The sequence below is a fragment of the Accipiter gentilis genome, chromosome Z, assembly GCF_929443795.1.
Source record: "Accipiter gentilis chromosome Z, bAccGen1.1, whole genome shotgun sequence".
NCBI lineage: Eukaryota > Metazoa > Chordata > Aves > Accipitriformes > Accipitridae > Astur > Astur gentilis.
The window spans coordinates 74,229,661-74,254,018 of NC_064919.1; the positions used below are offsets into that span (position 1 = coordinate 74,229,661).

General features: G+C 35.7%; 1 protein-coding gene across 2 annotated transcripts in view; it reads right to left on the reverse strand.

Annotated features, from left to right (window-relative positions):
* WDR70 (WD repeat domain 70) overlaps positions 1 to 24,358 on the reverse strand; it is a 141,129-nt gene that overhangs the window by 45,643 nt on the left and 71,128 nt on the right. For both annotated transcript variants that reach the window (XR_007505003.1, XM_049794329.1), the window contains exon 10: positions 14,742 to 14,916. Coding sequence is in view for 1 of the 2 variants with exons in the window: in XM_049794329.1 (XP_049650286.1) it covers positions 14,742 to 14,916 (175 nt within the window). In the remaining variant the exon portion in view is untranslated. The remainder of the gene's footprint in view (positions 1 to 14,741; positions 14,917 to 24,358) is intronic.

Genomic DNA, 24,358 nt, shown 5'->3' on the forward strand with positions numbered 1-24,358 from the left:
AACTGAAAATATACAGAAATAACAAAAAGCTAATGTTTCTCATTCAGTAACACTTGAGCTAAAAAAAGCTGTTATCAAAGTGCAGTGCATTATCAAAGGTGGCTGTATAATAAATTTCCTGACTTGTTGAAAAAAAGTAGCCAAGACATGTATATTCCAACAAGATATGTGTATTTCTAAGAAATGAACAGTCACTTTCACTAAACTTCTTGTAACATATAGTGAGCTATTATTTCTTCTACATTATTTGATTTTTTCCGACAAAAATGTACTGCAAACCATTATGCTGTATTTTCTCTATTTATTACTTAAAATAATATAAAATTTGTAAAACATGGATTTGGTTTTATTTATTTGGGTGGAAAGGCGAGGAAGGAAGAATGTCTCGGTTAAAAAGGGTAAGTGGAATTTTGCCACATGACGTATTTCAGTGATAAAATGAGCATTCTTAACTCAGAGCCTCAGTGGTTTATAAATAATGTTGCATCAGGTGACTGCGATTATTAGCTCAATGTACTTAACACTGATTTTCAAGGACCCTACATATTTGAAATTTTTTTTAAGCCTCTAGAAAACAAAAAATGCCATCATCATTCAGCAAAGTAAGTTCTTGAGAGAAGTTGGTTTTGAGAATTTAAAGGAAACTCCTTTTCTTCTGTTACAGGTCAGATGGGCACTTGTGGATGATGGGGGACATGCATTATAACTAAAGATATGTTGTTATTAATGCACAGGATGCAGAGTTGCTAAATGCCCTCAATTTCAGTTACCTTTAACTCAGAATTTACCTAATGAGTTCAGCAACTTTAGGATTAGGCCCCAAAGTTATGTATGAGTAAAATGTCAAAGTAAGAAGCTGGTTGGGAAAAAGAAAAAAAAAAAAAAGGTAACTCAAGCAAACATAATTTTCTTTTCAAGAAATATTCCTAGTTCAGTTTCATGATTACTTCTTTGACATTGCTTTTTCTCACAATATTTTTATAATTGACTAGCTAAATAAGCAAACAAATAAAAAACCCTACAGATTTGTAAGCAAAAAATAGGGAAGGTGGAAAAAAATTTCAAAAATTGTTTTCTGCAAGTGGTTTATACTAACTAAACAAGTGTTCCACAGGGAAAAGAAAGAAATTCCCACTTAGCTTCAGAAGCCGTAACCCCAAAGTTATAGATAACATATTTAGAGGGTTTACAAGTAAAATATTACAGTGTTAATCACTGATTCCATGCATACAATATACAGTTGTTGACAAAATGTGGTTTTGTTCAAATACAACAAATTACAACTGAATATTACATTTGAATTCATCTGGCATTTAGCACAGAAACAACACACTGTCTGAAATAACTCTGGCAGTTCAGGTTTTGTGGTAGCATCAACTTCAACTCCCCAAACCCCCTTAAAATCTTTCATGATTAAAGATACTTTGTAAAATAAGTTAAAGTTAAACCCAAGATTTCACTGCTTCTGCAAGATGAGGCCCAGGTATACTTGGATTTGATTTCTGACACTCAATATTGAAATGACTTGAAAATGAACATTTCCATCTTAAAACACGCTGTATATTTATCCATCTACCCTGCACAGCATCCTGTCGTATCAAGTTTCCAAGCTAGCCTAGAGCAGGAATCAAGTACCTAAGCATCAGGTAGAGTGAAAAAAATTTATAATAATGTGGCTTGCTGTTCTACAGTGAGATTCCTGAATACGTTTCAAACATGGATCACTTCTAAAATTAGTTTTCTTTTTAACAGACATTAAAAACAGATTACTGTTTAACTATAAGAGGACAGAATTCTTCTGTTTGGAATTAACATCCTTAAATCAATTAATCTCTCCTCATTTCATACAAATAATAATCTCAATATCAAAACTATGGTAATGTAAAAATGTCTTAATCAATATTCAAGACTCCCTCAAAGAGGCTGCAGTATCTCCATACCAATTTGTCTCTGACGAGTACAGAACTGTTACAGAATCTTTCATTCTGCAATTAGCCTTCTCCTCTGCTGTTAATGTTGCTTTGAAACCCTCTTTTCTCTTCTTTTCCTATTCCCATTTTTTATGACGCTCTGTAGTATCTTTCCTGACTACAGTTCTCTTTTACCACTAGCATCCCTAAAATTCTTCTGCATCCAACAAAAAGATTCCTTCCATTTTGTCATCCTAGCCTTCCAGTTTCATTTCAGCACAGTATTTCACACTCATGCCTGACAATTTCATATTTCTTCTCCATCAGCAGTGGCATCTTCAGAGAACAGGTTTGTTTGTGAAAGTTGTATCTCAGAAATCTCATCTGCATCAGCCCCTTTTCACCAAATAGCTCTATGTTTCTTTCTGTCCATTACTCTTTTTCATACTTTGGCCTTTTCATCCAATACTGCCTTCTCCTCCATCCTCATTCCCTGTCAATCCCACTTAAAATCCTTCCTGAGTCTCAACAGATTTAGCCCTGACAAATCCAACAATGCTAATCCATCCTCATTCTCATCAGCCTTAGAAAAAAGTGCTTATTTTCTATTCTCCTTCATTCTTTTATGAGGTCCAGTATCTCCTGTATACCTTCTACACATTGGCTCCCTTCTTCACTATTCCCTCTGGTACATGATTCTCTCTCTCTCAGTTTCACTAGCTTTTCACCATTACTTAATCCCCTTGGTCACTGAACTTCTCACTCTACAATGTATTTTTGAAAACCTTATTCACAACCACGACTACCAATATTTTCATGCCATTAAAGTACTTTCCAAGAAAAGGTACATCATTCTCTGTCCTCTGAACATCTTAATTCGTCTTGACATCACTTTGTGAATGCTTAACTGGCAACTTAAATTCAACATGATGAAAGCTGTTCCTGATTTTCTTACTTGTATACCATATCTCCTCAATTTCCCTGGAAGATCTAACCTCTTTTAACCATTCATCATAAGAAAAATGTTGTTATACACATCACAACATGTCATTTCCTTTCTGTCACATATTCTAGACCACACTGTAATAAATCCAATCAGTATTATTACTTTGGCTTCTTTTCCCTCTTTGTTTCCTTGATGATGGTTCTTTACTTTTACAGTCCACTGTTGCCTCCTTTTGTATTCTTTAACAGCTCTATTTTACCAATGACTTAAAATATATATTCTTCCAATAAGAGCAATTTCAGATCATTCACTTGATCCTCAAGCACATCTGTGGTTTACCCACATAAAAAAAAATGCCAAAACCCACACACCCACCACTCCCTTTTCCATAACACATATGGACATACCATAAACTATCATTTAAAAATGACCAAAAAAAAAAAAAAAAAAAAAAAATACGACAAGTAGCAATTGAGTTTGCACACTGCCTTGCTTTTGTTTGTCGGTGTTAACCTCTTAGCAACTTGACATCAAAGGATTCATTTTCTGACATTACCACATTTGTTTTGGAAGGAGAACAATCAAAACTGAAGTTTGTTTTATACATGCAGTCAGCAGCACACATTAGCGCAGCCCTGCCTTGCTTTCCTACCTCAAAGCAACAGCCAAGAAACAACAGTGACCTGTCTGGAGTACAGAAAACATTCCTACACCCCTGTCAACTCCTACCCAGCTTGGCACCACACTTTCACACATCAAATATCAAAATCAACCAGGCTTTTGCACATTTGTGACAAGTGACAAACCAACGGCTGGCAATGCAATGCTTTCTGCTGACTAAAACAGGTGTTCCTACTTCTGAAAAATCACTCAGGCTGTTGAAGGTGGTCTTGAATATAAGCCAGTCCTCCCATTACAAGGGCAGGAACACACTACCTGTACTAGTTGTGCTTTTGCAAGCCCTGGTGAAACAGCCTCTATAAAGGTCACAGCAGTATACTCTAGTGACCTCAACAAGGTGAAGTTTGCTTACGGGTCTCGGGCTCAATCTGGTCTCCAAACCAGACCACAGACCTGCATACTGGTGAGGACAACGAAACAAGACTAGGGAGCTAGGATACAGTGCCATTTATCTGCTCTTACCAGTGTATGTGCTGATCACAGCAGCTTCATTCACCAGGAGCTCTTAGTGTCCATAAAAAACACAGTCCATGATTATACAACAACTTGGATTTTTTCAGAATATTTCACTCTTCGTATATGAACTAGAACAGTACTTTCTAATTCGGCCATCCTATCCCAACCTTAATAAAATGCATTAATCTGAAAATTAAATATAAATTAAGTTTTAGCGCTGATGACAGGTGACTGCTTTGAGCACAAAACTGTCATAAACCAAATCTGGAAGTGATACATATACATGGTAAAAACTGAAATAATAATCCCCTACATATTGTTTAATCTGAATGAAAATTACATACATTGAATTATCAAACAGTACCTTGTTTAATTTACTAGCTCTTAGAATGATTATACACATTCAGAAATTCTATTAAACTAGAATTTCATTGTAAGTTTGTGGGCATACTTAGACACACAGAGACACTGTATATGTATTTATGCATAATGTGTGAAATATATAGGTAGTCATATCCAACTGCAAATCTAGTTCTCTATCTCATGAGAAATTTAGAAGTTGGTTCAAGGAAGGCAGCTGTTCCATGGATGTATCCAATTTCAGTCTGTGTAGTATCACTGCACTCATACATTAAATAAAACACAGCTGGACAATGCTCCACCTATTTCACCACCCTCTCTGCTAACTGTTTAGCACTAACATCTGTTGAAAACAAATTTTAGGAAACAGGGAGATCACGAAAAAAACCCTTTCTTTTAAAACATTTTGCACTGGAAGAAGTTTTACTTATTTGTAAAGAAAGCCTCACATATATTCAAGTAGGTTTTAATTATGAGATTTATACCTAGCTTTGAAAGAAACTTGCTTACTGAAGGCTATCTTACAAAAAATATATTATTATTACAAATACTTTTCATTTCATATGATTGGTTTATTTCTGTACCTGCTGCCAAGAGATAGTGTAGTTCTGTAGTTTATCTTCTCATTGATAATCATGGACACAAAAATAAATTCTTTGATTTATAATCTTACTATGAATTTTCTACAAATGCCATGCAAACTTTTTAAAATTAAAGTTAAACTCTTATGAGATGTTCTTTAGAAATGGAGCGCAGTCAGTACTGTACTACGGCCAACTATTTAAGCACATTTAAAATTGTATCCTCACAGAAGTGTATCTTCTCATGGATGCAGCCATGAAACAATCTTTCTCTATGTAGAAATAGTTGGGGTTTTTATCAGACTTCCTCTGAGTCAAGTGTATGTCACCTAATGTTACATACAAAAGCTATGCTTCATTATAATTTATCTTATTTTTTTTTAGCTTGTCAATTTTTAACTGATTCATGGGGAATATTTTTGTATTAAAAATATGAATATATTTCTTAATGTCATAAAACTGAGAATATTTCAAAATAAACCATTCTTATTCAATTGAACTAAAAAAAATTTAAAATACTTTTCTGTCTGTTTCTCTTTGGTAAGTTTATTTTTTCTAAATTAAACACTTATGAAAAGGTTACACACAAGCACCATACAACGTTAAACTATTGGTTTCCTAGGCCAGTATCCACTTTCTGATAGTGGTCAGTGACACAGGAATACATTAATATCCCACAACTCTTAAATGAGAAGAATTTGTTACCAATCTTCTACATGAGACCTCTGGAAAAGTTAGAAATTTGGTAATATTTAAAATGAGACCAGGAAAAAATAAGAGGTAAAAGAAAAGTTCACTCTATATAGTAATGAGAACAATTGAGGAGGGAAATATATATTTCAAAACTTTCTATTAAGAAAACCCAAACCTAAAAGCCCAACCCAGCTAGCTCCTAGTACACTATTTTCTAAAATTGACTTCACATTGTTCTTTATGAATATCCCAAAATAGGAAGCTTTCTAAAAGTTATGAAGTGATGAGAAAATGAAGCCTGCAAGAGATATATCCAAATATGAAGATGGAAGGGGGCGAAGGGCCCATAAATTAACCCAAGAGATAGAGCATATGCATATGCAGACAGAAAGTACCTAATATTCACTCATAATTTTCCACAGATCAGAAGTCATTACTTCTACCTTCTTTGTTCTTACATAAATCCACTTGATCGAGCTGTACCAGCTTTCCTTTCCCAAGTATTTTAAAAAATAGGAGTTTTAGGCTTGTCTAATAAAACAAACTTAATGACCAAGAGTTGTACAGAAATATACTTTTCATTGCTTTTATGAAATTCACAGTATAAACCTGCTGTTCATCTCCTCACTGGCTTCAAGAAATAGTGACATACTATGAACCACAATGAGAAACATTTGGACACAAAACTAGCTTCCTAATACACACATCAAGCACAAAATTCTTTCTGTAATTTACAAATCCTATCAGGCTCTAGACCAAAGCCATTTTTCTGATAAGCCAGACCACTCTGGACCTCACTTCTTCTTAGAAAAAAACGTAGCATCTGTACTTTCAACTTTTTGCCTCTGCATAAAAGGAAAATCTCCAAAGTAACAGAGCTAGCTCAAGAAGGCTGTTTCATTATTTTTCATTATTTTATCTATTTCTGTAACATTATTCATGTTACATTAATATTAATAACACTACAATATTAATAAAGCCAATTATGTTGCTATAATGCCTACTGTTTTCTTCTCAAATTGTCATTTTAAAATATTTCTGTAAGCTCTACTGTTATTTTTCTAAATAGTAAATCAAAGAAAGAGATACAATCCTTGTGGGATAAGCTTTTTTCCTTTAACCATACAAGAAACCAAAGTAAAATCCTTTATGCTATTTTCATTGGGGTGTGACAGACTCCGAGATTTAGAATTGCCTTTCATCACTATATTAGACAGTGCAAACATTTAGATAGTTCTTAACTATAAACTGTTTATTACATAAGAGAGAAATGCACTTAGAAATATAGCAGGGCACATTTTATCTTAGCATATGATTGTCAGATTCTTTACTGCAGCTAGCTTCAGGCTATAGATAGTGATGTACTCACTAAACTAGACGTATACAAAAAGGAATAATATATGAATCTGTTAATATTTGCTGCTGGCAAGCTTGTGTGTGATTTCCAGTTTCTGGAGCAGAGGTCTGGCACATACACATATGGAACGAAAGGGTGGGATATTATGGATATGGAAAACTTACCTTAAGTTTGAAAAGGGAATACAGTATATTTGGATATCCTTCATCTTGTATTTATACAAGAAATTTCCAGATGTAGGCAGACTGCCCTCTTCAAAGCAGGAAGCATGTTACATACTTGGGAGAAATTGGAAGTTTTGCCTGCTGTTTAGCTGTAGTAATGATATTCAGCAAATTTAAGAATAGTCATTGTAAGTTGTTTCTATTAAATTTTGACATTTCACTGGAATAATTTTAATGCTGTGAAGATACCAATATAACCCCCAAATTCTATATAAGCAAAACCAAAACAAAATATCCAAATAGACAAGTGAATATTCCATGGCCAAAAGAATGAATAAAATCTAGCTGGTGTGAAAAGAGCATAATCCTGGCATGCTGTGATAGACCAGATGCCGGAGACACACTATGATCATTGCCTGGTAGAAACTGTATCTACAAAGGCATATGCACACTAGTAAAGCTTTCTAGTAGACAGACATAAGACATACATTTCAAGAATTTATTCTTGAGAGCTATGACTTTTGCTTGTCAGCATATGCAAAAAACATCCTGTAACTGTGCAAAGATCCAATAATCTTGTCTTCCCAAAGCATGGGTATAAATCCCCTCAAAGGACCTTCCAATTAATGAAGAAAATATTTACAACAAGTCTCAGATCTTACTACTAGTTTTCATTACTCTATCTTGGCAGCATCAGCTGTAAAATCCATCAAGAACAGCAAAATAAAGTTTACCAAAAAATTTCCAAATAAGATCTGGGCTTGGATTCCCATTCCAAAACAAAAGGGTCACAGTATTTACAAGGGCAGGGGAGGGGAGGGGAGCGGGGGGAAGTATCTTACATGATCTTTTTGCATTATCTAAATCTGTGTCCTTAGTTGTACAGTATTTCTTAAAAATAGGTCAATACTTGTAAAACTTTTCATCTCTGAAAACTCTACCTTAAAACTTTATACTGCATACCACAAAACTAAAGCTTACAAAAACCCTTTCAAAGCAAACAAGCACTAAATATAGAAATGTATTTATCTTACATCTATAAATCATGCAATTATTTGGAAAATACTTTTAACGTGAGTATTTGTAATTAAAATGTACAGAGCTTAGATCTGCTTAACTTCAGTGCATACTGCAACATCCCACTTTTCTTCCCCTTATATTTTGAGGATAGGGTGGCTTAAGGGCATGTGGAAAACAGGTTATTGGGATTACCACTTGATCACACCACTTTTGGGGATATTCATGTGGGCAGTATATTAGTATAGTGTTGGATTTCATTATTAATTGTGCATTTTAAGTTCTACAAAATCACTTTGAGCTTTAGCTAAGTAATTTCAAACTGATCAAAATACATTAATTATTCTAGCAATTTAAAATCAAAGTAAGGTTTTAAAACCAGGAAAAAAGAAAACACTAGCAAAGCAGTAGTTCAGCACTGTAGTAGATGCTCACTTTTGAGCATGAAATAGCTGAAGAATGGAGTTAAACATGCCACTTAGGTCTTTTATGAAACAAGAAAGTAAAAAAATAGAAGTTAATCACTAGCTATAAAAATCTCCCTGAGCACTGAATCAATTTGTGTTTAATGAGAATTAAATTATGATGAAAATCATTAAACATCGCATCTTTCCTGTTCAGATTTACACTGCATAAAAAGATAAACCTATTACAGATATATGTGTCAAAGCTCGCTCTTTATTACTTACAATGCAGCCATTAGATAGCTAAAAGCTTATAAAAATTACTCAAGATTTCTAAACAGACCCAATTTAATACAGCTAGAAAAAAACAAACAAGATTTTGGGTGTACAAGCTGTTTTCTTAAAGACATTTAAAAGACATCACCACTTCTTACAAACTCTGCCTCCCCAACATCCTTATCAATATTTTCCTATCACAGCTGCAATGATATACCATAAAATATGTGATGTGTGAAACTGCTAAACATGACTCAGGCTGCCATATTCAGAGAAGTTGTTTACGCAGTCCTGGGCTGAATGCACCCAGGAAAAGCTGGAGGGAAAATTCACATAAAAGGTAGCCTCATCAGGTGGTTTCAAAGACTAAGAAAGGCCAACTAAGAAGTTAAACTTTTTCACGTTAATAAATCCTATTTGTAATCAATGAAAAACACCTCAATCCTTTCCTATTCAGTGTGGAAAATGAGGGGAGCTTTTTTGTTTATTGAAGAGATTTTTATCAACTTTAACTCACAATACATTTTTAACGTCCCCACCAAGTATACTAATAAGCCTTTACCTAAATGACTTCAGTGTTTCCGTATCTCTGTGAATGAGATACTCCCACTTCTACAGAGGAAAACTGGGCACACAGAGGTTTACTGATTGAAAGACACACTTCATTCTTGATACTAAGGACTGGATCTGCAGATCAGCGTGTTCAGCAATATGTATTACCACTGGTCTTGCAAAAAGCTCTGAATGGGCAAGCACAGGCAAGATAAGGAAGTTGAACCTATTTGAACTGCAGGTAAATCTAGCAGTTTTACTTCACTGCCCTGTGAATCAGTAATCTTCAAGGTCCTATCTTACTTATTTTGACCACTAACACTCTCCAACTCTCCACATTTGCCAGACCCTTCTCCACATCTCAGAACATTTAAATTGAGAGGGTTCTAATGTATTATGTTATGATTGACTATTTCACACTATTGTTTCCACTGTTCATTGGAAGTTTGAAGGAAGTTATTTTTTACGTCCCTTTGAAGCTGTTATTTTAAGCCAAGTTGACAGTGTTCATAATATTTCAAAGACGCTGACAGATCATTCTGCTAATGTGCACTGTAAATGCACATGTACATGAACCTTAAAGAAAAACCATGGACTGACAAAATAACATACATGAGAAAATAACACAGATTTATGACAAAATGAAAAAAATCCTCTGAGGCAGGTGATTATAATGGATCATAATCATGCTGAGGAAGTTTGGAGAAAGGCAAGGCAGAGCCAGAATGCGTTTGGCTAACTTCAGCATTAGCAAGTTACCAATGTCAGTGTCAGGAAGACCAAAAAAGTCTTCCTCCAGAAGTTCCAAAAGTGTTTTTACTCTCACTACATACAGCTGGGTGATTTGGAATTTCACCAAAAAAAAACGTGGAAGCAGAAAACTGAATGAAACACTTAAGGTATGCATTACCAGTCAGAACTAAAGAAGGAAATTGATCACAATCAAAATCACTTCCTAGGCACAACAACTTAATGAAAAAAAGTAGATACTGAGGCAGCTCTAAGTGGCTTGGGAAAAACAACTAACTCATGAAGCTGACTTACAACAAACAGGTACTTTGACTTCAGCAGGGATGATAAAACATGGGATAGAAAAGATCTTGTTTCTATAAATAAAAAAAATATATTCAAAGAATTATTTAATCACACCATTCTGCACCAAGTTCTACACTACTGAGCAGCAAAGGCAAGTGCTGCCACAGTGGTGATGGGGACACCAACACACAAGTTTGATTTTTAACTTGTTTGCCCGTTGATAGACACATCAGTAGGATTCACGTAGTCAGGTGTAAAGTTAGCAAGTCACATGTGGAGCAGAGGATAATAAACCTATAACCAGCAGTCAGAAACTATGGCTACAGTGGCAAAGACGATTTCTGGGAGCTTCATCAGGGAGCTGCTGCCACCTCGTAAAGTGATATGGTCTTTGTGAACACCCAGAGGAAGAGTGGCTTCCTACCAGCACTGCAGCAGTGCGCCTGCCTCTAATGAGTGCCCCTTTTACTCTAGGAAGGGGCATTATCAGACCCTCCTTCCTATCAGGGTATCCACTTCTGCCCTTGGTACTGCTGTTTTCATGACCCTTCTCCTATGGGAAAGCAGGGGCTTTACATTTTCACTGAAGCAAAGAGAAACTTCCATCTCTCTGAAGTGGGCTCTGTGTTTGACAGGAGTTTTTACTCCTGTCAAAAATAAATGTGTCTAAAAACCTTCACAGACAGCTGGATAACAGGCACTATGGATAGTACATAGTGTAAGCCATAATACCTCTTAGGAACACCCTCCTGGATTTAGTTTGTGCTGTTACTCTCATATGCAGGAATAGTGGTATGGGCATTCAACAGCAGGGTTGAAATGTCATTTATATTTTTGCTTAAATGCAAAAATGAATTCAGACAGTCAAAACAGGCCTTTATCAGATCAGCTCTGGCATGGCACTACAGTCAACTAAGTTACAGTTAACTTTAAACACCTTCCTGAATCTGTCCTTCCTGCTGTGTATGTGCCAAATCTGTATCTAAAACAATGATGCCAGAATCATTCTTAACTGATCAAGTACAAGGAACTATAGCAACTATTTTCTGCTTTCAAACACTAGTGATTTTTGTTACAGATTCAATAGAGCCTTCTCAAACACAAATGCTGTCTTAATTTTGACTTGAAACAGAGCTGTACTGTAGTACAGCAAAATCTGTGTATACAGCTCTACACTTGTTTCAACAAAGTCAAGTGATACCTGCTGTAGAGGAATTAAAAAGATTCTTCTTCAAAAATCAGAACTTAGTATTTCTACTATATATTTCTTCAAGAAGCTTAACCCTCACGTCTTGATTCTCCACAGCTTTACCTATATTCCTGTCTCTCTATAGTTCATACCCCCAAAACTGCATGTTTGCATGTTCACTTTGTCATGACTTAACATTTTCTTGTTCATCTTTGCAAGCCTCTCTGCATCCTGTCAGGCCAGTAAGTGTTTTCATCATCCCAGTGCAGGCATCAGTCCCTTCCTCCTCTTTCTAAATCCTACTTTGAACACATGCTCCTTTTTAATTTTTTTTTTCATTATCCCTCCCTCACCTCCCAAATGTAAGATGAAAGTTTTTTCTTTTCTTAATTATTTCATCAAGATGCCTTTTGAAATGCCTGATTTTAACTATACACGGAGATTTCTAGAGGGTACCAGGAGCTTTAGATAAAAATGTCACTAAAAAACCAATTCACACTGCTTCTTTACACAAAAATCTTGCACGTTTCTTAATGACACCAACAAAAGCAAAGACAAAAATTCTTTAGGCTTTGAAAATACAAACCCAAGGACACTACCAACTTCATTTCCACTAGAAAATCACTTTAGTCTTGTATAGTATAACCCCATTGTTATACAGGGGTCACCAGTTGGAAATTGCACATGATGCACAGGATATATCTTTAAATTATTCATAATCACCTTAAACTGCACTCAATCAGCATTGCAATATGTCATCTTATAGGCACACAAAAGTTCAAAAGGAAAAGCACATGAAAAAGCAGACTACCAAGTGCACTATTGTTAAAACTACACCAGAAAGCTTAATATTTCAATACTGTATATGTTAAATTAAACAACATACACAGGTGATGAAAGCCAGTCTCTGAAAAATTTATTATTCTGTTAGAACAAGTTTACACTTAGGATGAATTCTCAAGCTTCATGCCATTAGGAAGCTTTACTGGGTTTATAGTGGAAATAAAAACAGAAATAAAAATAGATGACAATCCCAAAATACAGGCTGTACTTTGATTATGATCAACAGGCTTTCTTCTCCTTTTACATCTATACGTTTCCTCTTGCCTCCAGCAATCAAGTTTAATTCAAACTTTGTGAAAAGTTCCCTAAATTGCCTGTTTTCATTTTTAAAATCAAATGTTTTGAAAGATGAATAGACTAAAGTAACTTGTATTGGTTCAGTATTATTTCCCTAAAGCCATCCTATTGGAGTTGTACAGCTTTCAAAGATTCATGATGTCATTGTGATTCAAAGGATCCTGCCCTCTCTCCTCACTTCCTCTGTAATCTTACTTTGGCTTCCAAAAAAATTGACCCCAATCTCATTTTCTCCTCCTATGCATACCATAAGTACTTATCCCGCTGAAGTGAAAGGGACTGGGCATCAATTCTTTGGGTAAGATGGGCATAAAGGAGATATGGATGATTATTAGGATGATTAATTTTAAAAGCAGTAAAGCTTTTTCTGGTGAATTTGCACTCGACATTGCAAAATTAAACTCTTGGAACTGGACTGGTTTGTAAACTATACTACACAAAGCAACAAGAAGCACTGATTGCTCTAACCTTTGAATTATAAAGTAGTAGCAAGAATTGTACATATTCCTTGTCGGTTATAGAATCATAGAATCATTTAGGTTGGAAAAGACCTTCAAGATCATCGAGTCCAACCATCATCCATGCCCACTAAACCATGTTCTGGAGTACCTTGTTTACGCGCTTTTTGAACGCCTCCAGGGATGGTGACTCAACCACTTCCCTGGGCAGCCTGGTCCAGTGCTTGATAACCCTTTCGGTGAAGAAATTTTTCATAATATCCAATCTAAACCTCCCCTGGTGCAACTTTAGGCCATTTCCTCTCGTCCTATCTCCAGCCACCTGACAGAAGAGACCAGCACCCGCCTCACTACAACGTCCTTACAGGCAGTTGTAGAGAGCGATCAGGTCTCCCCTCAGCCTCCCGTTTTCCAGGCTAAACAGCCCCAGCTCCCTCAGCCGCTCCTCACAAGACTTGTGCTCCAGGCCCCTCACCAGCTTGGTTGCCCTTCTCTGGACACGCTCCAGCACCTCCATGTCTTTCCCGTAGTGAGGGGCCCAAAACTGAACACAGGACTCGAGGTGCGGCCTCACCAGTGCCCGGTACAGGGGAACAACCACCTCCCTGCTCCTGCTGGCCACACTATTTCTGATACAGGCCAGGATGCCGTTGGCCTTCTTGGCCACCTGGGCACACTGCTGGCTCATATTCAGCCGGCTGTTGACCAGCACCCCCAGGTCTTTTTCTGCCGGGCAGCTTTCCAGCCACTCTTCCCCAAGCCTGGAGCTCTGCATGGGGTTGTTGTGACCCAAGTGCAGGATTAGATAGAACTGCAGGATTAGTTAGATTTGTAACTACTGGAAATTCAATTTTAAGTTCAATATGAACAGAAGATTTACAGAGTATATTTCATAATGTTAAAAAATTTGAAAGAGTTCCCATTCTGACTCCTTCTGACCACACTGTATTTACATAAATTGGTCAAATTTGCCTCAGTGTTAATTTTTACACATAAGACAATGTAACAACATTTGGCATTTAATGTGCAGCATTACCCTTATCCTCACCCACTTGGATACTCTTCTCTGCCTATTATCTAGATGAATAACTGATTTCGGTATGAAGTTTTATGAGTTACTGCTTAATGTATTCCATAGCTGAAACAAAATATGGAAGTATACATTTTTAATTACTTAAGAACCAACAAGAAATTACAGCTTTTTCCACAAGCATCATATCTTAAATGAGTAATATTCTAAATACATGTACGTGTCCAACTTTTCTTTTTTCTTTTTTTTTTTAAAACAGACTGCCAAGAGTTTCCTCAGTGTTCTGAATTGAATAGCAGCACACTGAATGATCAGTTGTAGAGATACAGAAGAAATATTAAATTTTGCCTATGATTTAATTAGGGGTTTTTTTTTGGTTGGGGGTGGTGGTGTAAAATATACGTATAAATCTACCAAAATTTACTTTATCAGGTTCAACATTCAGCACTTGATATATTAGTAGCATATATTGTAATCAAATACTTTACTTACACTCATATTCCTATCCCAGATCTGGATGGAGCCATCCTGGCAGCCAGCTGCAATAAGTTTACCATCTCTGCTGTACGTGCAGGTTGTAGGAATCACCCGTTTACCTTGAACTGATCGTGGTTTAAATACGCTTTTGTGCTTTTTTTCATTGTTAACATCCCACGTCCTCACAGTTCTGGAAAAAGGTTTAAATAAAGAGTTGTTTTAGATAAAGTTAATACATATGAAATAATTCTTCTTATGACATAATCAAACACCTTTTTCAGCATAAATGGCATATAATATTATTCAAATAAAGTTGTAATGGCAAAATAGCATTTAAGATATGGTATGGCAGTCATGAAACTAACATGACAACTTTTCAGGTAGGAAACATCATATTCACTAACATGCATGTGAAGTTAAAAAAACAAACAAACAAACAAAATCAGTTCTTCCCAAACTCTTGTGTAAATACATAAAAATTATTTACAAGTGGACAAATGACCAAAAGTTACTATGCAGGTACTACATAGTCTCCACTGTCACTGGAAATCAGGAAGATGAAAGTATTCAGTCCTTAACAAGAATGAAGACTTCAGGAAACAGGCATGAATGTTTATACAAATTCATTAACTAAACAGATTGTCTTAATTGTTCTGACATAACAACAACTGATAAACCTGCTTTTAACTGGCTGGTTATTCTTCAGATTTTTCTTTATTTTAAAAAGGCATTTTTAAACAATTAATTGTAATATTATTGTAGTTCTCTTCCACTAATCTTGAAGGTCTTAGAATTCTGTTGTTAAAACATTACAAAGACTCATTTATGGTAACATTGTTTTTTCAAGTTGAGTTTTTCCCACATTATTAGCAAAATAAATACATCCTTTTTCATTTTAGTGGAAAAAGAATATCTGCCTGGATCTTCAATGTTTCTTAGATACACAAAAACATCCAAATGAGAGAACTAAACCACTGAGATACAGGTGGACTCTTTTAACTGTCTTATACAAATGTTTTCTGTCCATTTAATATGTTGAGTTCCTTCCAGATAAAAAATTCAAAACTCTTCTGGCATCTAATGCAGAGAAGAGTTTCAGGATTTGGCAAAGGAAGGAAGATCATTAATTTAGAAAGAAAAAAAATCACTAAGTTCTCAAGACAACCTCATTTGTTTAGACTATACAAACATTTCCTATGATCCAACTGCACGTAATTCTCTGGTCTCTAGCAAAGCAAATATCACTTTAACAAAGGCTGCCATCTCTCCAGAACAAGACAAGACACTGTGGCATAACATTAGGAACTTCCATCAGATCGGAAAGACCAGACAGACTACAGACCTGACATATATATAATTCTAGGATAAAACAGACAAGAAAATGAGCTGGAAATAGGTCATAGAAGTTATATTTAAGTGCACATTTAATGACAGTAATGAGAAATCAGTAACTGACATAAAAAGAATCTCCAGTTGTCCATAATAAAGTCAAGATTAGTCTCATTTTTAAAAGTCTTCAAATCTCATATCTGTAAGGCATCACTTCATTGCTCTATTTGGAACTCTAGCATAAGACATGCAAGCGTTCTGATGGTTGGTTTGGGTTTTGGGGTTTTTTTCTTTCTTTTTTTTTCACTGGGTCACTTAAATAAATCCACACTGCTATATGGAACAGGTTGCCCAGCAAGGTTATGGCATCGCCTTTCTGGGAGTTATTCAAAACCTGTCTGGTCTGCACACAGCCATATGCTAAGTGCCTAGGTGACCCTTCTTTGAACAGGATGGTTGGATTAGAGGATCTTCAGAGGTCACTTCCATCCTCAACCATTAAGTGATTCTGAGATTCCCCTTTTCCACGCCATGTGTTGCCAATAACCATCTCAGTCTCCTACCTTTCAACAGGCCCATTGACAATTTCTCCCATTCTGATATTTACTCAAAACTTGAGTCTTTTTCCAGCTCCCTTCCCTCATAATATTCAGTCCTTCCAGAGTCCCATTTGAACATCCTGTACCTCCAGGTCTCTTCCTCCTCTTGTGATGGCCATTCCCTGCTAGAAAGCTACAGCGCAAGTTTCCCAGGACTGCCTTGGCAGACCCACTTCTCAGATGGTGTACCTGGTGACATGGTTATGTGCAGGGAAGTTTAAAGCCTGCCCCCCTCCGTTTGCCTTTTTATCGAAGATGCCTCACAAGCATCTCAGCTGCAATTCCGAAACCAATCAGAATCCTTCACCATCCTAATTCTTCATTTCTGCTGGCACAGAAAGACTTTTAAAAATCCTTCAGTCTCCCCTTTTTAGGGCCCAATGTCCTGTCAAAACCTCAACTCATTCACAATGCTATAGCGCATATTCAAACCTTCTTACTCATTTTACCTTTCAACTGTAAAGGAAGAAGTAACACTTGTATAGTTCTCTCTCTTATAACACAGATTAAAAAAATGTGAGCACTAAATCAACTGTAGTATCAGCAGATCAGACAAAAAATCCAAGTTTCCTGAGCTGCTGCTTCTGCTGCAGACAGTTGGCCACACTCCCTCACATATGAGTTACATGCCCTGTTAAAAATGCCTGCAGAGCCTATGGTATGTTTTAACATCCTCCCAATGTTTTCTTGATACCTCCACACTGAATGTGTGATACTGGTGCCTTGCTGCTATTGGATCTAACTGTAAAACTTTTTGACTAACATAAAAGAAATATTATATAAGAAATCACCTATGTATTACTTACAAATTGATCAACCATTTCCAGAGTGCCCTTAACTCTTGAGCTACGACTGAGCTCTTTAATCTCTTCTTTCACTTCAGATCTTTTAAGTATTTTCATTCTTCATGGAAACATTTCCAATCTTTATTAAAAAAATGGACATCATATTGCAAACATATCTCATAATACTGTAGACAAAATTTCAGCTTACCACATGAATCAATTGGCCCACCATTTCTGACTGAATCACCACCAACCAAAACATTAGGAGTCATCTATAAACTATATGTTTTATGTTTTCCTTCAGACCAGTGATGGACTAAAAACATAGGGATCACTGAAGTACCTCCAGGAGATACTTTCACTACCCCATTCTAAGGGCCCTCATCACACAGTCCGAGTATGACATAGCCTAATTTGTTCTGACATTCCCCTTTTAGCCTCCACGCTCTGTCAATAACTACCTCAGCATCCCATCTCTTCTTTCAGCAGGCACTTTGATGATTTCCCCCATCTACTGTTCACACTTGAAACTCACTTGAAGCCTTTTTCCAGTCCCTTTCCCTCACAACACCTAATACTTCTTAATATTTAACTCCTCCTACTCTAGCCAGAAGGAAAAGGGATAAACAAGAAAGGAAGCACAGAAAGCCAAACAATTTACCTTCACGGAAGATGTCTTTAAATTGGCAATATGGCAAACAAATGCTAACTAAGGCTGCTTCTGTATTTTCTCTACATTTCTGCTGCTGACCCTCAGTCATCATACCTTATCACAATCAATTCAGAGCATAACTTCTAATCATGCCTCTGTTGTTTTACAGAATATTTTGTACCATTTAATGATTCTTCTTCCTCCTCACACATAACAAGAAAATAACTGAGATTATTACAGAGGTCCCATTTTCACTTCCTGTACTACTCTGGGTCCAATCTAATGTTGTTTGTGTTGAAACAAACAAAAAATTTTACTCCTGCATCAATCAGATCAGGTCCAGGAGACTTGTTTCGGTCAAAAAACCCTCTTACTGAGAGTATCTCTCTAGGCCTAAGTGTGGGATGAAAGAATAGCATTATTTCACACTCTATGTTGCAGCATTTATCAGAAGTATTATACTGATGTTTATGTGTTGATAGGTATAACCGAGATATTTTTGAACTCCACTGAAAACAAAAGGAAAACATTTCCTGAATGAGGCTTTTTTCCATCTGAAAACAAACTATGTTTAATGAAACTTTGTTCTTTAGTAAAAAGTCATATAGGGATTTTTTTAAACTATCTCTCCAACATATAATGTCATTCTGTCATCACATCAAATTTTAATATACTGAATGATACACACAGCCACATAAATATTTTTAATTTATCTGTCATAAATTTCCTTTCACAGAAAACTTCCATGAAAAAGGCTCCACATACACAAGTTTAAATTTAACTTTTTAAAATGGTGGATTCCACATCTGCAAAACAGATTTTGTAAAGTTCTTGTATTTGCCAAGAGCAATTCAAAGCAACTTAGAAAAGGATGGGAATGCTCTTTTGGAAAGGTAATGTGGATATTTTCCTGACCACCGAGAAATTAAATGACCCATAATAAACAACTAATTTAATTACTGGAGTTCGGGGGGGGGGCGGGGGGGGGGGGGGGGGCGCAGGGGGGTGTATTGGGGTTTTCCCCCCACAAACAGTTTTTCTCTTTTCCCCCTTTTTCTAATGTTCTTATGGTGTTATCACTAAGTCAAAATTTCTAATAAAAATAATTATTGACAATGCTGCTATATTACACAGATTATTAAAGGTATTTATGTAGCTGAATTTCCCAGCCTGCAAGCATAGAAAATTTCTCTAAGTCCTGATTCAGCAAGCCACTGACTATTCTAATCCTATTTTACTACAATCTGCTGGAATTCAAGGAGTAAACCAATTCAAACATTAGAGTCCTGACCTGTTGAATTCCACTAAGCTTCTCTGCCTGCCCCATCTCCTCTGTTTCTACTGGTTTGCAATACTGTCTTGCACAATATTGCATGCTACTGGCATTTAATGTAGTATAAATATATTAAGTCTATTCTTAATAATTATGTCTATTCTTATCACACTTAAAATACAAAAATGCAACAGAATACATTACTGCTAAAAGTACAGATCAGGCTTAATGTCGTACATCTAGTAATTATATTACAATGCTTATCTTTGTAATATATTGTAGTGTTTACCTTTTGTAATATAAGGTTGCCCAAAAGGCTACCTTGGAAAGCTATAACATACTTTAAAATCATCATATAAATACCACTGCAATGGAATTTATTGGCAGAGCACAGAATTCCAGGTCATCAGTGATAGAAAACACATTTTTGAAAGTGTTAAATTATGCCTCTTCATAAAAAAGTAACTGATCTTAAAGCAAGATTTTTTTTTCATCTTTTTTATGACATAAACCAACATTACCTACACAGGAATGAAATTAAGATGCTTACATAATTTGGTGAAAAATTACCTAAAGCAGAGTATGTAAAGACAATAGACAGATAAGAAATAGCTGAAAAGTTCTGTTAACATGCACTTCGTGCATATGCTGGTACAAGACTATGTCAGCAAGAAAACTTTCATTATTGTATTCTCTTTGCCCTCTTTCAGCAGAAGTAAGTTATAGTCTTCTTCTGTTGAGCACATGGGACCCAATGACGGCTGAATCACCTGCCAGACACTGAAAAAATTTGTACACACAAACAGATGGAGAAATCCAGAGAAACTTTCCATACTTGCTTGGCAGAAAAGCTTCTAAATAAGCTACCTACTCCCAGAATCTGAACAGAGTTAAAATAATTTAAACCAGAATACAAGAAAAGCCACATCCAACATAAGTAAAATCATAACTATGGAAGGAAAAGCCAAAAAAATTGACACAACTTAATAATTTATAACAACTTTTCAGCTTCTCTATTACTTAAATAATCCCTAAATGTAAAAAAAAAAAAACAAAACCAGAAACATTAACAGATAAAACATTTTACCAGAATAAGAAACAAACAAAACCATTAAAACTCATTTTTATGTGATATGCATCAAATGGGTTGAAGAAACTATGAAACTATATTTTTCCCTATTTCCAAGTAAAATTGGTAGCCGTTTTTTGATAGGAGAAATTACCACCATTTGGGTAATTACAGCTGAATTATAATGACTACTGGGGGGGAGGGGGGGGGTTAGATTAAAATCTAATAATAATGAATGGGAACTACTCCCATTGTCCCATCCAAATCAATTACACAGCAACCAACTCAAAATTGAAATGACACATAAGCATGTCTGAGAAAGCATGGAGAGTAGATGTTCTAAATTTCTAAGCAAAAAACCTGATGCTGGCCAATATATACAAGATTTGAGGAAAACTAAATTGGAAAAGGAGACAGAGAAGAACTGGCTATGAATGAGTATCAACTGGGCTAAGGAACCAGAACCCCTAATGGAGGTCAGGGAGGAGTAGACATGGAAAGAGACAGAGCGGGTAAGGAGAATAAAAGCAAGGAACAGAATATAACAGTTATAATGGCATCCCAGATTTAGTATGACTGCTTTCAAGTCAGCTGTGTAGCATGTTCACAAGAGGAAAACGGCAGCAGCAGCAGCAAATACTAGCAAGTTATGACATATAATCACTTCTTGCTGAGAAACTGGTCAACAGATGCATTCAGATACAGAGTTACCCACCAATACTTACATATAACCCCTTTCAGGTTATAATGAACACACAGTTGTAAAGACACAGTAGAATACTTGACAACAGAACCTCTTACTTATGGCACAATAAGTCTGTTTTTATTAAAATGCAAAGCTCACAAGCTTTCCAGACTGAGTAACTTTTGTGTTTTCCCAGATTAAAGTACTGGTCAGGCTAACAATAAAAAAAGGCATTCTTCAAGAGGGTAAAAATTTAGGAGTAGCAACAAACATCCTAGAAATAAACTAGTAATTAACATACTACAAAGCTTACCAATTTAATATTGACACATCTCATCCAAGCAGAACTCAGATTTAGAAATTATGTGCTTGAGTCATTCAGCCATCCAGTCCCTTCCTTCCTCAAGGTTATCAATAGGAGAAAAGAATCTCTTCAGTCCATACAATTAATTAGGCCCTTGACCATGCAGTGATGAACAAGGGGGTATCACCTATGCATCTCTTCCTTGCTTCAGTTTTTGCATTACAGGAAGAGCACCCCTTGAGAATACAAGCAGAGCTGGAGACACAACTAATGTACAAACCAAGCCAATGTGAAAAGACTATGTTTTCTCAATTTCTTGAACCAGCAGATCCTGTACGTAAAGTTATATTGTATTTGCATATGAATGACTTACGTATTTCAGCTATTCCCTTCTAGGGGCCTGTCCAAAGTGATGGAAAAAATACACTGTGGTATTTTGCACAATTTTTTTTTTAACTACATTGTTACTTCTTTTAAAACCTGAAAAATTCACCAAAGTATTTGCAGATCAGCTTATCAAAATGACCAACTCCAAAATTCCATCAAAGTCAAAGATTAGAGCAGACATATTTCAAACTCAGATTGGTAGACAGAAGGAATGACAAAATATAACATAGAAAAAAAAAAAATCCTGCATTATAAATGTTGACATTTATCAACTATCAACAGCAGCTGTTAACTCAAAGCACAAGAAAGAGCATCCAGTCACACAATGGGGAAGATTTCAGAACGGATTATGAAAGAGATTCTAATATTCCGCTCTAGACCCTTTTTCTCCCTTGTGAATTCCCACTGAACTATATTGCATAATGCAAAATTCAGATAAATACCTTGCTATCTCCAGTCTTTAACCTTGAAGATTCTGAATGCTTTAATTCAAGCCAGTAAGTTTCACCTGGGACCTAAAAGTTTTACAAGACATTTTTTCCTTTCTAAAATGATTTTTATCTTCACAGATTTTCAAAAGACCCTCAAAATTTAAACTACACTTGCTCTTAACATACCTAAAGAAGAATACATTTGTTTTCTTATATCTGATTTGTTTTGCTAGATGTATAGATCTTGAAATAGTTATTTGTAAATCAAGTGTTCTTACATAATTAAAACCAGCTAAAAAATACATTACATATAATACAAAATTTTTACTAACAGACCAGGATACCAGCAATCTGCTCAGAATGTAATTGCTATCCTGGAAGACAGTATAACATATTAACATAAATATAATATAAATTTAAATCATATACAGAAAGGTAGAATATCAAGAGGAAAGTAAATGATAGAAAATCTTGAGTAAAAACAGAAGAGTAACATTACTATATATCTTTTCCATTAACAGTTACTGGAAATTTCCAGTGTAGTTGCTAATGCCCAGCAGAATATTCCTCACATCAAAACAAATAGTCTGAACATAAGTAAAACAAAAGGCTTGGTGGGAGAAATTTTACAACCTCAGAAGAAAAGATATGAAAAGAAATACTATGGGAATGAACATTCAAGTAGAAAAAAGAAAGCTAAGAAGGAATATGGAAGTGAAAAACAGATCAATTGTGGAAAACCAGAAAAGGTTAACTAAGCTAACTGCTGGGCAGAAAGCTGTAGTAGAGGATACATAGGCCTGCAATTCTTATGCCAGTAAGAGTCCATACTTCTAACGAAGGAGGATTAAGATTCCACACACATCTTATATTCAGTGCTGCTTAGAATACAGAAAAATAGAATAAATCTAAACACAGTGATTACATTCTGAAGACAGGATAACTGTTGGGGTGGGGGCTGGGGAGGGAACAAACACCCCCACCCTCCAAACCAAACCAACAAACAGCTTCAAGAACCAGTGCACAAGAATAAATTACATAAAAGGAAAATTATGTTAAATAAAGCTTTAGATATTATTGAAAGGAGAATGGACTGCACTGAGCACTATCTTAAATAAATTCAAATTCTGTGGAAGATAAGTTGGAAGGCAAATCACTGAAGCATTTAAAAAAACCCCACAAACACACTCCAGGACAGTTTAGATTACCAAAACAGTGATACAGAAAAAGGCCTCTTCAGACTAAGAAAACAGTCTTCAAATTAAAGGCATATAGTATTCTGAAAACAACAGTTGCAGGGCTTATAGATTACTAAAAAATAATTCATTTAGGTGTTCCAAACTGTGTGGTTGTGATGGTTTCTTCCTTGAAGAATTTTCTCTCAAGTTTAACTCAGGGTAGTTATAATGGACTCCGTCTATTTGACAAAATCCCTTCTGTAGGCCAATGTACAGGCAAAAACTGAACATGCCCATCATGCCCACATTTCTATAAGCCTTTCTCCCTTAGTATCTCCTTAAATATTAAAGTATTTCCTTTTGTATTTCTCTAAAACAGCGAATATGTTTGATTGCATTAGTGATGAGCATTTGGGCAACTAGACTGCACTAAGAAAAAAAATCTTGTTAGTTTTGAATTACTTTCACGCTGGCACTGACAGCTAATTTGCTTTGTTCTTGTTGATGAAGTCTTCACATACAAATCTGACTGGAGAAAGAGGTTGTTTTTCTTTGCCTCAGCAATCAGGTTGGCAATCATGGATGCTTGCATGAAAGCTTATCACTTCTCCAGTTCAAATCAGTGAAGTATCTAACCAAGTCTTCAGAAAACCATCCATAGCGTAGGTTAGAGAACCAGCCCCCTATGATCTTTTCATCCAATGAGTACCAGGTTCAGTGATTTTAATGAAGTATACTCAGCTCTATGAAGAGTGAATATGCTTTTGAAATAATAATAATTCAAAGTCCATGTTAATGCTGTGCTATTTAAAAAAACTGAGCACTGGTATTTTCCTGAGGCTATGTAGCATTTTGCACACAAGAATTCCTTCATTTACTATTCCAGCAACTTCTAATTTCATTATCATTATTTCTATACAGAACATTAGATGAATTACAG